The sequence below is a fragment of the Sebastes umbrosus genome, chromosome 24 (genome assembly GCF_015220745.1).
Source record: "Sebastes umbrosus isolate fSebUmb1 chromosome 24, fSebUmb1.pri, whole genome shotgun sequence".
Lineage (NCBI taxonomy): Eukaryota > Metazoa > Chordata > Actinopteri > Perciformes > Sebastidae > Sebastes > Sebastes umbrosus.
The window spans coordinates 6,449,384-6,464,398 of NC_051292.1; the positions used below are offsets into that span (position 1 = coordinate 6,449,384).

Below are 15,015 nucleotides of genomic sequence, written 5' to 3' on the forward strand. Positions count from 1 at the left end.
TGTTTGTTCTTCCACCTTGTCGGGGTCAGAGATGCTTTCTTGCACTTTCCATATAAAAAATGAAAAGCGATGTGTTGCTGATACAGCCGACACTCCCCCTGAATTTTAAAAAACGGAGATGAAACACACCTGAGTCCTTATACGACCTGCGTTGCACACTGCACCGCTAGCACTCATTTAGGAAAATGTCCGACTCTTAGTTTGGACTTAGTCAAGGGAGAAATGAGCAGGAGTGTCTCAAACACCTAGCTAACACCCTGTCCGTGTCTGCTACCTTTTAATTCATGCCTTTATCGTTTCTCGTCGCTTGGTTGCTCCCCTCTCTTGTCTCCCTTATATATTTTTTTTTTTTCCAATTACTTGAGTGCACAAAAGCCCTCGCCCATTTGGAGTGCAATGAATTATCGTCTCTTAATTAGGCGGCGAGGCAGTAAAAGCATGTCCGTCCAAGTTTGTTTCAACCCGACTGAAGATTTTATGATTGAGAGGTGCAAACTAATTGGATTCTTGACTGGCTGTCTGGATAAAATTGCCAGACTATCAAAGCGGGATTGAGCGAGTGATTGAGAAGGTCGGTAGAGGAATGCGGTGAGTTTTTAAGAAGAGAAACACAAGAAAAGGGAAGAGAAATATAGATTGTGATGGAAAGAAAGAGGGCGTGCACACATGACAAGAGACATTTAGCTCGTGGACTCAGAGTTCTACTTCTCTGAACTTTCCAAAAACCCTTATCATTAGTAAAGCGATCATCCCTTCCTTTGGGTCTTAATTGCGCCCCAGGCCTTCTCCGATCAATAAACTAAATTGTTCATCACAAAAGCCTTTGGTGCCTCGTCTGGTGCAACAGATTAGAATGCGAGTCTGGGGCATACATAACAAGTGGCTGATTAAGATCAAATGCAATAAAGAAGAAATGAGGGGTCTCATTCCAAAAAATGCTATCACAAGATGTTAAATAGGTTTTGGCAAGAAAGAGGGTACGGTTGAGTGTTATTTGGGAGGTAGCGCGAGGTGAGGGGAGTCCTGATAAGAAGCTGCGTCAGACCTCATTCTCATTAACGACCCCATATCTGTCTGGGGATGGACGGCGAGCTGGGGGATGAGACCCAAAGCTAGTGTGGGAGTGGTGTTTTTCATGAAGCTAGGGTTGTTATTAAGTCATGAGCTTCATACCTGAAAGGGACATTTGTTGTTAGAAGAATTGCATTGATCAGGTGCAAGTAGGGCTGTCAAAGTCAACGCAGTAATAACGTGTTAGCGGGAATTTGTGTTAACGCTACTAATTTCTTTAATGCTTTAGCGCAACTGGTGTTTTTTAGGTTGTAGCTGGCTCAGTTTTAAAGCTAATTGGTCCGACGGTTTCCGAGGATATGTAAAAAAGTGTTTTTAAAAAGTTTTAAATGGTGGAAAAACTAGTCAGTTTTTCCCTTTAAGGTAAATTTTAGACAGATAAAAATGTAAATTGTGATTAATTTGCCATTAATCATGATTAAGTATGGACAATCATGTGATTAATTGCTATTAAGTATTGTAATCGACTGACAGCCCTAGGAACAAGGCTTGCTGAAACCCAGAATGGACAGGCAACAATGGAGTACCTGCTCTACCTCCAAAATCCCCAAACAGCTAGCCTACAATTAACAGACTGTTAGGACTAATTGCAGGCTAAAGAAGTGAACTACTCTACTTAGCTTTCTAACCCGACATCCTGAGAATAAAGCCAGGCAGCAGGCTCTGAGCCTTCTCGGAGGATTTTCCTGCAGTAGGTATGACTGTCCAGACAGCCTTCCGGGCCCTCGTGGCCACTCTACCTCCTCACAAGAGAGGCCCAACTAGCAGCCAGAAAGCCTCGCAGCATCCTCCCGGATGTGCTTAAGCCAAGTGGAGAGGGCCACTCTAGATCAAGTCCCAAGCCCCGAAGCGCCGGCGCCAACAACCTGGCCTTCACGGGTGTCAGCCAAGATCCTGGATTCTTGCTGGCAGCGAACTCTGGCGGTCATCATCAAGACGCTTGACCAGAAGGTGGAACAGTTTGGCGAAATAGTATAGTATCGAAGGCGATGGTTGACTGCCTTCAGTGGCAAATTCTCTGCCCGAACCATAACGCCGCTCTCTCCAACTCTCTGCTTACCATTGACCTGAAACCCGTTAGCCACAATAGTTAATAACTTTCCCTTAATAATGGTGATTTTACCCCTCACACTAGCAATTATTTTGTCCGAGCGGGCGTGAGATTTCTCAAATAGTGGGTACATTTAATAATACTGTGATTGTGATAAATGCTTCACTTAGGATAAGAGGCACAAAACAGCATCCCTGGAGGTGGTATGGAATCAGTGTCTTGCTCAAGGAGACCTCAGTAGGGATATATGCTGCTTTCATATAGCTCGAAAACACAAGTAATATTAAAAGGAATGAGTGGAACACCCCATTTTTTTCAAAATAAGACTTATTTTCTGATTTTGTTCCATGTGAGCAGCCCAGCCAAATGCGCAAATCTGCCTTAATTTAAATTATTCACCTCTCCGTTAGACTTACTGTTTACATATGATGATACTGAAGATTGGGTGGAATGATGAAGTTCCTCCTTAATGTGAAGGAGTTCTTCACTTCACTGGTTAGGCTTGAAAAACCAAATCAAAACCTTCCATTTCTCACCGACTGCTTGAACAGTAATGAAAACAATTTGATCCCTGAACAGATACAGGTGTCTGCAAACAATTTATCAAGTTGCTTGGAGCCCAACCCAAACGTGAAAGGCATCCCGAGTCGGTTGCAACACCTTGTTCTGTCTTAATTTGGACACCTTACATTTACAATGTCAGTTTTTCACACATTTCTTTGAGGAAAAAGAAAACATTTTAAATTGATTATATTTTCATAAATTACTGAGATAAGAAATTTGGCAAAAAAAGGGTTTCTGACTGGCTGCTACTTGAGTAAACATTCACCCAGTGACTTCACAGTGGGTCTTATGAGGGCCGGCTCCAGGTCTTTTTAGTGCCTTAAGCGAAAATAGAATTTGAAGGCTCTCCTCAACCATTTACTTTCATAAATAACTGTATTTATTACAATAAAAATAAACATTGGTCCATGATATCGTTGGCTTAAAAGTGTTTAGTCAGTTTCACTCAAATTTACACTTTTATTAACAAATAAGTGCGACCGGGCAGATGAAAAAGTGTGAGAAACACCTAACAAGAGTTACAGGGGTGAAAAGTCTATTTCTTCCAGAAGGTGGCGCCCTAGGTAGCCACCTATATGGCCTATGCCTTAAACCAACCCTGGGTCTTATTCAATTAGGAAAAGCATTTGTCTTGTTTTTGTTGATTTGTAACAATGTAGGATCTATAAACAATACTGTCCCAACTGTCCCAGGGAAAGCAGACATGCTTTGGACTCATGTGCTACCAACAAAGCTAACACTAGCATCAACTGATAGGCCAGAAAATAAGCTTTCCAACTATATATATATATATATGTTTATGTGGTATAACTAAAAACAGTATGGTAGAAGAAAAACTGTTAATAAAATGTGAGGAATAGTTCTAAAGTCCTAAAAAGGTCCCTACAGTATTCTCGTCCCAACCGACCCCGCTCTCCCCTACTTTGTACAATTAATTTCAGGTTCTTACACGGACTCACAAACACACTCAGTGTAGCAACCGAACCCCCTTCAGGAATGAAAGAAAATGACCGACAACCTCCTGATTGCATATTGATCTTTCCAAAACGCTCATGAAACATTATGGCCGCAGTCAAGCCTTATGACTTATTTTGGCACATTTTCTCAGCCCGTACTAAAACAGACACAACGATGGTCTCTATTACTGCAACGGCTTGTGAATAACGGTCTCCCTACCAAATTGTGGATTTAATAGATAGTGACTTAGGGGAGTCAGAGAATGCTTTGATGGAGGTCCAAATGAGTTCCTGACACTTGCGTACACGAATTTCAATCATGGATTTTCTTCCCAGTTAAATGTAATAAAGTTGAAATCAGCAGAGATGTGATAAATGGACATGATGAAAAAGCCAGACCAAAGGCGTCAGCAATATTGAAACACATACCGTGGCTTATAATGGATAACAATCAATTGTAAATGCCTCTTTCTTTGACACAAGCACACACACAGCAGGTCTATGTAGAGAGAAGTTCAATAGTCATTCGGATGCCAATTACTGTCCATTATCCAATGTGGGCTGCTTGTATGCTTGTTTTCCTGAATCCTAACAGTGACATCTGCTGGACATTTAGAGGACTGATTTCTCTATACTACACAGAGAAAAGCCAGTTACTAATATACATAAAGAGTTGGTAAGAAATTTACAAGTAAAACACAATTTTTTTTAGCTTAAAATAAGGTGTGTAAAAATTAAAAAATCATATCATCCCAAATATTTATTTACCATATGGCTTGCGATGAAAGAAATTAAATATTCTCATTACTGTTACAAAGTTGTTTTTGTGTCCTTTTTTTAGTATTTCATTTTTTTTTTTTTTTACTTTTTATCAAAAGTATTGGCGCTACATACCTTGTCTTGATTCAGGGCGTTTTTATAGAAATTTCAATTAAGTTATTTGCGAATTATTATCTATTTATCAGCAGACATGGAAATAAAGCAATTAACTTTGTAGTATTTTCATGGAAATGTATTAAATAAATGATCAGCTATTGGGAAATAGCGGAATATAATTATTAAATAATGTTTATAATAAAGTCATTTTCGATAAATTTTGAGGTAAATATTGGGGTAATTTGGCAATAGGTTACTTGCTAATTATCACGTAATTACCATGAAAAGTGTTACCGTGTTTTTTATGTACAATAAATCCCTAAAATATGAATTTCTCTGTGTAATTTCAAATATGCCTGGCTGAACACCCATGTGCCGTCCTCCTTGCTTATTGTTTTTTTTTACGCCTCCAAGCTTCCCCTGGTAACCATGGTAACCTTGTGTTTAATGTCTTGTCGCTATGAATTGTGGGTAATTTGCTCAGGCAAAGTCTGCAGAAATGCGAATTTATGGGAAGTGTTCATAAAGGGCTCAAAATGTCTGCGAGAAGGACTTGGCGATTTAACAGTGGGACAGCCCTAAACCCTCATGGACTTAAAGTCTGTGAGTCTGTGAGTGTGGACATTGGGATTGGGCCGCAGAAGTCCTGATAAACTGTGTGAGAATTAAACAAAAAGGAGCCAAATCAGCAGCAGAGAAGAAGCTGCAGGAGGTCAGAGAGGTGAAGCTGTCCCTACCTTAATTAGCCCTAATCACTGATTTGATGAACCACCTGGTGAGCTGCAGAGTGACTTGACAACAGGGACAAAAGATGCATGCTGTGTCTGACATGCTAAAATGCTCATGATGGAGCCTCCAGTCGTGATTTCTGCATTCATCGAGGAACTTTTACCTTCAGTGAGGTGACCTTCTGCTGTTTGAGACTGTTATTCTGTCTGCAGAGCCTTGAAATGGTTATTGAGGATGGACGAGTCGAGGAGCTGAGCAGACTGTGGAGGACTTCTCAACTCACAGAACGACCTTCAGACTGGTGAGTGCTAACAAACGTATTCATTGTTGTAACTCAGCAAGTGCGTAGGTTTGCATATAGACGGTAGTTTACATCTCTGAAACTGCTCATTCTGCAGACAAATTGTCCAAATTTGAGATCAGTCATCACTCGCTCCAAGTTCCATTGGTGTCCCTACCGATGTTGAGACCAAACCTGCGCCCTTGTAACTCACTGTACATATGAGTGTGTTAGCAACTGCCGTGTTGCCTAGCGATGTTGCATTTGTGTGCGGCTACACAGAGTGTAAACACTGCTATCCTATATGTGATTGTGGCTGCAGTCACTGTGGAGTCTATTACAAGTCTATGACAAGTGTCATATTTAATTTAATGTGGATTAATGATGGTTTTTGCACCCGCCGTGGTGGAACCATTACGAGGAACTGTGCAGTTTCTCCTTTACTTACATATACAGATGCTGTACATCTGTGGGGTCTGCTTGTTATTCTTAATGATCCTTATTACGCCCGCCGTGGCTGCAAATGTCTGTCAAGGCTCTGTGGTTGTGATGATGTTCCTCTAGTGTATAGGCCTACGTTGACATGTAATGCACATTATTTTTTATCCTAAAGGTGATCTTGAATATTTTACTTGTATTTGAGTACAAATAATTTAAAGTAACAGTATGTATACTTGAGTATAATACTCTACTCTTTCCAAACCCCACAGGTAAGTCCAATAACAAACTCAAGTATTGTTGTAACTCACTGTACATATGAGAACAGCTATGCCTAGCAATTTAGCATTTGTGTGTGGCTAAGTAGTAGTAGTTTAATGCTATTGTTTGTGTGATTGTCCAACCCTGCAGGTAAGTGCATCTGTGTTATTTGCTCTCTGTGCTGTTGATTCTATAACAAGTGTCATATTTAATTAATGTGCCTTAATGATGCTTGTTACACCCGCCGTGGTGTCCATCACTCTTTTCATTCACTGTCGGCCATTTCCCTTTAATTTGTCTGGTTTTGTCTCTTTTCTGGTTGATGCTGTTGATTCTATAACAAGTGTCATATTTAATTTATGTGGCCTAATGATGCTTGTTAAGCCCGCCGTGGTGTCCATCGCTCTTTTTTCTAGTCGTTTGTTGCTGTTTTTCTGAATCATTTGTATGATAAGGCTGCAGATATCTGTCCATAGAGACGGGATGTGTTGTTGGTTTGGACGTCAGCGCTCTGTGGTTGTGATGTTGTTCCACTAGTGGACGTGCCAGACTTTTCTCCAGTTGAATGAGGATGAAGCAGTTATGTTTAGTGGCAAAAACAGAAACAATCAAATGTCAGTGCTCATCTAGAAGCCCTACATTTCAAAACCCACATCAACAGAATTACAAAATCAGCCTACTACCATCTTAGAAATATAGCTACACTTACTCTGAGTACATTTTAACTGACCTACTTTTACTTTTATCTAAGTACATTTGTACACAAGTGCTTTTGCTTTTACTTGAGTGTGGTATTGTAGTACTCTTTCCATTCCTGATAACGGCAGATCTGAATTTCATGCGCAGAAAACTGGTGTTTTGAAAGCAAGAGTGAAGCATTTCCATCCAAACCGGTCCAGTTAGATCAATAGTTAGACGTAGCTTTATTTTGTTTTTGCTGTTCTTGTGCTTCAGTACCAAAAATCTGTCCCCTTTTTCCACATCCACTCCTGAGGGAGTTGCTATTATTGCTCCTCTGCTCATGCTGCCATTGCCTATTTGCTTGAGATGTCACCAAGTAGCTACAGATACGTTGTCGAGTTTGTTTACCACCCACATATACTGTACATCAGGGCCTATAGGATACATGCGCAGCTCCCCCAGGAGCACAGAGTCTTTTGGAGTCTCTCTCTCTGCTGTAGCTTGGCTGTAAAAATCCTCTGGGGAAGGCCCAGCCTCCAGACTGCCCACTCGAGTGCGGCACAAAACAGCGATGTACAAAAGTAGGACAGCGTTTGCCTAAAGGAGAGCGGAGTGGTCTTGTGAAGGAAGGTCAGCGGTTCAAATCCCAAGACCCATGGGGAAAAATTGAACTGAGAGTTTCTGCTTTTTGCTAAAGTATATTCAAGGTGCCCTTGAGGTAAAAAAAAAAAATGCCTGAGCTCTCTCAGCTTCTGGACCTTCACAGTTCGCAAGTGTGAATATAGCGGTTCTACGTCACGATGCAAACCAAGGTTGTGTAGAGAAAACAGCACAATCCTTCTCCTGACAAAGGTTAATATAATAGTTGGTTCTCCAAGGTACATTTCGGGCCGAGCAGCAAAACACAGAGTTACATTAAGTTATCGATTGTTTGAAATGTCACGCCAAGTCTTGCATGTGAACACAGGAGGGTCGGTAGGCACGTTTAACCGCTGAACTCGGCTCAGATTGGATTAAGTTGGTGGAAAAGGTTAGAATTTTCATTCATGGCGTGTAGGGAACAAGTGGACGCGTCACTTAAGAACAGATCCGTGGCATATATACTGTTCATAGTTGTCTCAGAGGCAAGACAATTGCTCTCTATGGACATCCACGTATCAAGAAATGACACGATTCATGCTCGGCTTACTTCTTTTTTAGAGGAGCAGATGGCCTCGTGAGTCATCACTTATGATTTCATACATTTAATATGCAATGAGTGTAATTGCGTCATGGATATAACACTGTGAAACTGGTCGTCGTGAAGCATTCTACTAATCATAGACAGTCAGTAGCCCGTGTTATGATTTAAACTTTCAATGGTAAATAATTGATAAACATATGGTAAATGCATAAATCGCAGCAGTTACAGAGAGACGCACTAATGACTGGTATCAGTGCTTTTGACAACACCAGAGAGACATCCGCCCGTACTATGAATTACAGACAAACCCCTCCATTATTTGCGGATGGTGACCTGTAAATTGCCTTTGTGTCCTTTTTATTGTTTGCTCAGTGGAGCGCTGGGTAAACTCATTTTGCCCTCACTCACGCCGCCGAAGCGTGTGAGCAACACACACACTCACACAAAGCTTCAGCTAATGCTCGGCCTTCGGCGACGAAACCCACGCCATCTAAGAACACTCGCTCCTGGAAAAACAAATCAGGAAGAGCCCCCCGATGTCTGCGGGAAGTTTGCATGATAGACTCAACAACCTCCCCTCTTCCCTTCCACGGGGAATTCATAAACTCAAGTGAACTGAGCAAAGTTGTGGTCTAAACTTAGACATCAGCATCTGCCTGGATGATTTGTCAAGTGGAAGAAAATAGTACAGATGCTGTCGAGTGCTTTGATGCTTTTGTGCAGCATCTGTTCCCAGTAGTTGAAGTGTTTGATAATGTGGTTATACAGGATAATTACATTATTCCCTTATTGTGTAGTCATGACGATCAGACCCCACTTTGCTAGATAAATCTAACCACTGCATATCCATTGTTAAACATGTAGGAAAAGTGGTTCTGTGACTACACTTTCAGAACTAAAGGTGTCAACTAGAACCATATAGGGTTCTGCGGTTTGTCTTCGTAGGTGAACCCTTTTTGGTTCCTGGTAGATCCTTTTTATAAAGGCTCCATCTGGAACCCTTCAGAGGGTCAGAACTGCTTAAAGCATAGGGCATAGGCTTAGGGCGCCACCTTCTGGGGGGGCACTGGTCACCCTCTAAAAAAATAAATAAATCAAAATAATGAATTAAAGAAAATGATGGTGGGTGCCCTTCCTCATTTTCTGCATTTACGTAACAAATGAGCAAATACATAAATAAAAAAAAAATAAAAAAAACTCTCACCCCTGGAACTCTCTTTTTCACACTTTGTTTTCTGTCCGGCCGCACTTATTTGTGAATAAAAGTGTAAATTATAGTGAAAATTACTAAACACTTTATATAATAAATACAGTTATTTATGAAAATAGAAATTACATTTTTTGTCTTAAAACCATTGTGATGTCCGATGTGTGCTGCGGTTCACGAGGCTAAGCTTAGGATTCTAGGGGGTTGATCCCTAACCCTATGGCTCCTATGGAGGGCTTCAAATCTGAATTGCACTTAGGTCACCAAAAGGGCTAGAGCCGGCCCTGCAGAGGGTTCTACCTAGAACCCAACATAAAGGGTTTTACGATCTGTGAAAGGTTCTACCCACAACCCCCTATGGGACGTTTTAAAGAGAACTCTTCTATGGTGTAATGGTTCCACCCAGAACCTTTCCATCTCCTCAGGGCGCTAACAAGAACTCACCCAGGGGGTTCTACCAAGAACCCTTTTATATATTCCAGGGGTTTCAGCTAGAACCCTAAAGGGCCAGAGCTGATGTGGTGCAGCGCAACCCACAAACATTATGGTACACAATCACCGTTCTTGGAGGGATGTGGGTGTGTCTTTGAATACTCTTTCTTCCAAAACAGGTTCTTAATGGAACCATTAGTCTTACCAAGAATGCCTGAAAAACCCTTCCTTCAGAAAAGGGTACATCAGAAGCAAATGGTGCTAGGTAGAACCTCACCCCTTTTATTCCTTTCCTTTAAGAAACCATTTGGAACCCTTATTTGTAGAGCAATGGTTTCCAACCCAGAAGTCAAGCCCAAAGTTGGATGATAATTATGGAGCAACCCCTTTCACACACATGTAGTCATGTGATCCATTGTTAACATAAGATTATGGATTATTGCAACATTAAATATCGGATGACCTGTATTTGTCTTTTTAACGTGGCAGGAAACTGACAATGCAACAGCAATGGTCGCATAGTCTTCTTGAAAGGCACCAGTAACTTTATACAGATCAAAATGACAGAATCTAAACATATTGTATTTACAATACTTGAATTCCCTCAAAATATGATCTTTGTTTGTCCGAAAGAAAACCAGAAATGTCTCCCGGCACTTCACCCCGTCCTGCTTTTTACGAACTCGCCTCTTGACATTTCTCCCGCCGCCGTTTTGCCTCACTGGATAAAAAATCGCACACTTTAATGTGAAAAGGAACAACGTTTATTTTTTTGACCTTCTCATAGACTTATCTCAGACGACAGTGATGCAAGCGCTCGTATCCTGTTTTTTCCATAAAAAATGTCCACAGAGACGGAAACGTATAACACCATGGTCATAAAGTTCAAATGGAAACATTAAATTAAGCACTACATATTCGTATCAGATACAATGAAAACACACAATTTCAATTAATTGCCAAGGAAACACAGAATTAAAGATTATCGGTCGTCATACTTTTTAAGTGTACCAGGTATTATAACAAAGCAATATTGAGAAATACAACCAAACTGAGGAGCATCTTTTTTGTCACTATAAACAATATTGAATTATAGCATATTGACAATTGGGAGGTTTTGTTGCAAGGGTCTTGACCTTGACCAAGCCAATGAGTGAAGAGTGATGTGCAACCTAGTGACATCATCAATGTGCAACAAGTCCGAGGCAGCTCCCTGTGCATGGCTGTCTCAATAAAGTGATGTAGATTTGATTACATAAGACCTCCGTGTAAAAATTAATATTTTGAAAATGGGAAGACACTCTTTGTTAAAAAGTAAATTAATGGTTCTGGCACAAATATGTCTCGCTAAACAGCACCCAAATGTGCATTTTACCCATTAACTCCAATAATAACCTGGGGCTACAGCTGTAACACAACTCACATATAATATATCACATGAAATCCTAACGGCAGGACTTGTCTGGCTGCCCAAAATAAATGAAATTAACACAGTAACTCAAACGGAACACAACACTTTCCCAATATAAATGCATGTAAATTGCACCGAAATTAATGTTTAGGCTACAAAAAAGCGTATGTGCAAAAACAAGGTCTACATATAATGGTATCCTGCATTTAATATTAGCATAATTCTATTTCCTCTCTGTCACTTTTTTTTTTGAAAAATAATTCAGCATTTATGTAAAATGTATGTAAAGACATCTGAACGGACAAGCAATGGCTACTTTGGTTCCTTTTTAATGGACGAGGGAAAGATAAGAGGGGGGAGGTATGCGATGAATTTACAAAATATACATCTGTTATTCTGCTCTTTCCAGCAACCATGATTGATTAGGTGGTGGTGTGTGTGCGTATGTAGTGTATATGTGTGTACTTTTAAGGGATTTTCAAAGTGCTATATCTGATAAGGTGGTGTAAAAGAAAAAAAAAAGAAAATTAGAAATTGATTTGTGGCTTGTTTCCTAGTTGCCATGGTGCAAATGCACCCATCGTGGCCCAAAGTGCCTTAGAGGAGGAATTTCTGGCTCAACTCGTGTCCATTTGTCCTGGTTTTCTTCTGGATTGACTCCAGCTCACCGTCATTTTCACTAGGAGTCAAATGTGACGCAAACCAGCGCCGTTTTTTGCTGTAAGAAATCATAGTAATCAACTGAAAATCACTTTTGTGAAGCTTGATGAGGACACTCCAGGCATCTCTTCTTCTTTTTCTCTTCGCATATTAAAGCTGCACTAGGTAACTTTGCACAAATGGTGTTTTATTTATTTGAATTCAGAAAGGGATGTCATTGGGATTTGCTGTTTAAGAGAGTTTATATCTCACTCATTGTTTTCTCATTGCCTCTGGGTGAACTAGTGCACTAGTGTTGCTGTTGCATCCACCAATTTTTTCTCATCTGTGAAGTGTCTTATTTCACCCATAATGCATTGCGGAACACTCTATCTAAGTCAGTCTTACATTAGTCACTCGTAAGAAAGCTTTATGCTACAGGTAAATTGAAGTGCAAGTCTCACTTAGTTATATTTAAGACAAAGACTAGGTCTATTTTCATGCAACTTGCCCCAGATCTTTATGAATTAGGATTGGACACTCTTTTGTTCTCTATCCAAAGATTACCATTTTCCCAAATCTTACCTAGTGCAGCTTTAACATAATCAAGACCAGTTCATGCTGATTTATTCTCGTCCGTCTGTAGTTTTCAGTCGTCGGGCTCCAGTTCCTCCAGGTGGTCAGGGATGGGCAGGCCAGAGAGAATCGTCAGACACTTATTCCACACGTTGAACACGGGAGTCACGGGCTGCACGAAGGAGACGTGGAACGTGTGCAGGTGCTGGGAGCCCACGGCGTCGTAGAAGGTCACGTAGCCGGCGTCGTAGTCCAGCAGGACGCCGACGCGTCGCAGGTGGGGCGAGGGCTCGATGGCCAGCTCTTTGCTGTTGTGGCGTACCACCCAGGAGTTGTTGCAGCGGCAGAGCACCCAGGACGCCGAGTTCTTGCCGATCCACTCGTGCTTAGGGGCCGATTTGTAGGCTACACCCACAGCGTACCTGAGAGGGAGCGGAAACTTCTGTCATCCTTGAACTTTTACTCAAACAGACTAGAAACGTGCGGGTCAATAAAACTCACCATGTGCTCCCTCCAATTAAAGCCTCCCAGTAGTGGCGACCGCTGTCGATGTAGACGTTCCCCACCACGCCGTAGCTGCTCTGGCTGGTGAACCGCTCCTGGCTGTGGCCTTTCTTGGACGTGGTTTCGTCCCGCTCCACCGTCAGGTTATCGTGGGACACCTTCAGCTTCTTGTGGGCCGATTTGGGGTCCAGCTTGAACGGCTGGCCTGATGGAGGAGACGGAGGAAATTGAAAATAGATTTTGAAATGTATCGAGGCAACAATCTTTACAGAATAGCTCATTTATTTTCCGTTAATTTGCTTTCATATTTGCCGACAGGGAAAGAAAAAAAAAACATCTGAAGCACGGAAAGTGAAATTAATAAGCTGTGCAAAATGTGAATTTCCAGTAAAGGTCGATCCGATACGGAGCGTTTGTTTTTCTCGCGCTTACTGTTGGTCTTCAGAGTCCCCGGTTCACTGCTCCTGCTCCCCGCTTGGTTAATGGCCTTGACCACAAAGATATACTTGGTGCCGCTCTGCAGGCCGTGCACCGTGTAGTGGTTCTGCTTGATGTTGGGAACAATCATCCAGCTCTCCAATGAGTTGCACAGACCTGGGAGGAGAGGGCGAGATAAGGAGAAAGAGGCAGAAATGAGTGTGCAGTCAGGTAATCCAATGAGAAATCAAGTTGTTTAAGGCTCCTAAAAAAACATGTTTAGAGCAAAATACATGCTGTATTTAAAAGGACAAAGTCTGAGAAGAAACCTATGTCACTGCAGACAAACAGGAGAAAAACTATTTACTTCAAAGTTTCCTGGAAAGGAGTGAAGTCCAGTACAGCCGTGTGAAAGGATAGCACACTAAATGATTGGTTGGCTTCAAAGCAGCACTGTGCTCTCTCTGCTTGGTGTGTCTTTCGGTGGGTGTTTTATCCAGTGCAGCACCGCCTCGTAAAAGGTCGGCATGTGCTCTTCTTTGTAGGTGTAGTTTCTACTTCTATTCTGTGAAGCCTGAGCAGTATCTGATTACTTGTTAACGGAAATTTGATTTAACGTCGGTAATTTCTTTAATGCATTAATGCAACTTGCGATTTTTAGGTTGTAGCGGGCTCAGTTTTAATGCTAGAGTAAAGATACTGGCATCATATGAAACTACAAAAACCAAAGGAATCCATTGGTACCAATCGTGTCATACTAGCTTGCCGCAAAGGAGGCTAAATAACGCTCCAATCTTACGCTAAATTTGGCGAGGAAAACCTGGTATGCCCATTTTCAAAGGGATCCCTTGACCTCTGACCTCAAGATATGTGAATGAAAATGGGTTTTATGGGTACCCACGAGTCTCCCCTTTACAGACATGCCCACTTTATGATAATCCCATGCAGTTCGGAGCAAGTCATAGTCAAGTCAACAGCCCTAATTACAACCTTTTATATCAACCTGAAAACGTTAAACATGCATGCATCCTTCCTTGTTGACATAGTTTGAAGCTCGTGCGAGAAAGGTGGACTCTTATGGACACTTTATACAGACGCAATTACTGAATGCAAACATCGAATGGTAGTTTCTGCAAAAATGCCCAATAAAAAGTATGAAAAGTTGGGATTTATGTAATGAAAATCTAAAGAATTACAACTTTAGATGCTAAATTCCACTAAATATGCATTCATTTTTGTTCTAACCAACACTAACAGAGTGTGATTAAGACAAAAGAGGACATTATGATTAGAGCATCACGCCGTGTGAGTGCCACTATTGATTTCAATTAAATACATTCAAATCAAGCACACAATCTCTTTCTCTATCGTCTTAACACACATTTCCCACAGGAAATCTAGTTCAGAGGGCTGCACAATTATGCAGGTTAAACACGTTGTTTTTGTGTTGTTTTATTAAATCAACATTAGAGGATTCCACTCCTTGCATAGCGATTCATCTGAATTGCTCCGGGGGGGATTTTTTTCTGGCGCGCGACTGAGATGCCAACAGCAACACCTCTGACATTATCGGATGTGAAAACAGGAGGTGAGAAAAAAAATCACGGCGTCTCGGCGAACAGGAGGAGACAGGGACGCGAAAGAAAGGGAAATAAATGTCACATTAGCTTAATGGCTGTTGGTTCTAAACAGGCTTTAAACTGTAAAGTAATGAGGAGGTAATGACGAAGGTGTACCCT

General features: G+C 41.3%; 1 protein-coding gene across 3 annotated transcripts in view; it reads right to left on the reverse strand.

Moving 5' to 3' along the window:
- Positions 1-12,096: 12,096 nt before the first annotated feature.
- LOC119483980 (E3 ubiquitin-protein ligase Midline-1-like) overlaps positions 12,097-15,015 on the reverse strand; it is a 60,560-nt gene continuing 57,641 nt past the window's right edge. For all 3 annotated transcript variants that reach the window (XM_037762517.1, XM_037762516.1, XM_037762515.1), the window contains 3 exons: positions 13,292-13,453; positions 12,857-13,064; positions 12,097-12,777 (listed from right to left, as the gene is read on the reverse strand). In XM_037762517.1, coding sequence (XP_037618445.1) covers positions 12,429-12,777; positions 12,857-13,064; positions 13,292-13,453 — 719 coding nt within the window. In that variant the 3' untranslated portion in view covers positions 12,097-12,428. The remainder of the gene's footprint in view (positions 12,778-12,856; positions 13,065-13,291; positions 13,454-15,015) is intronic.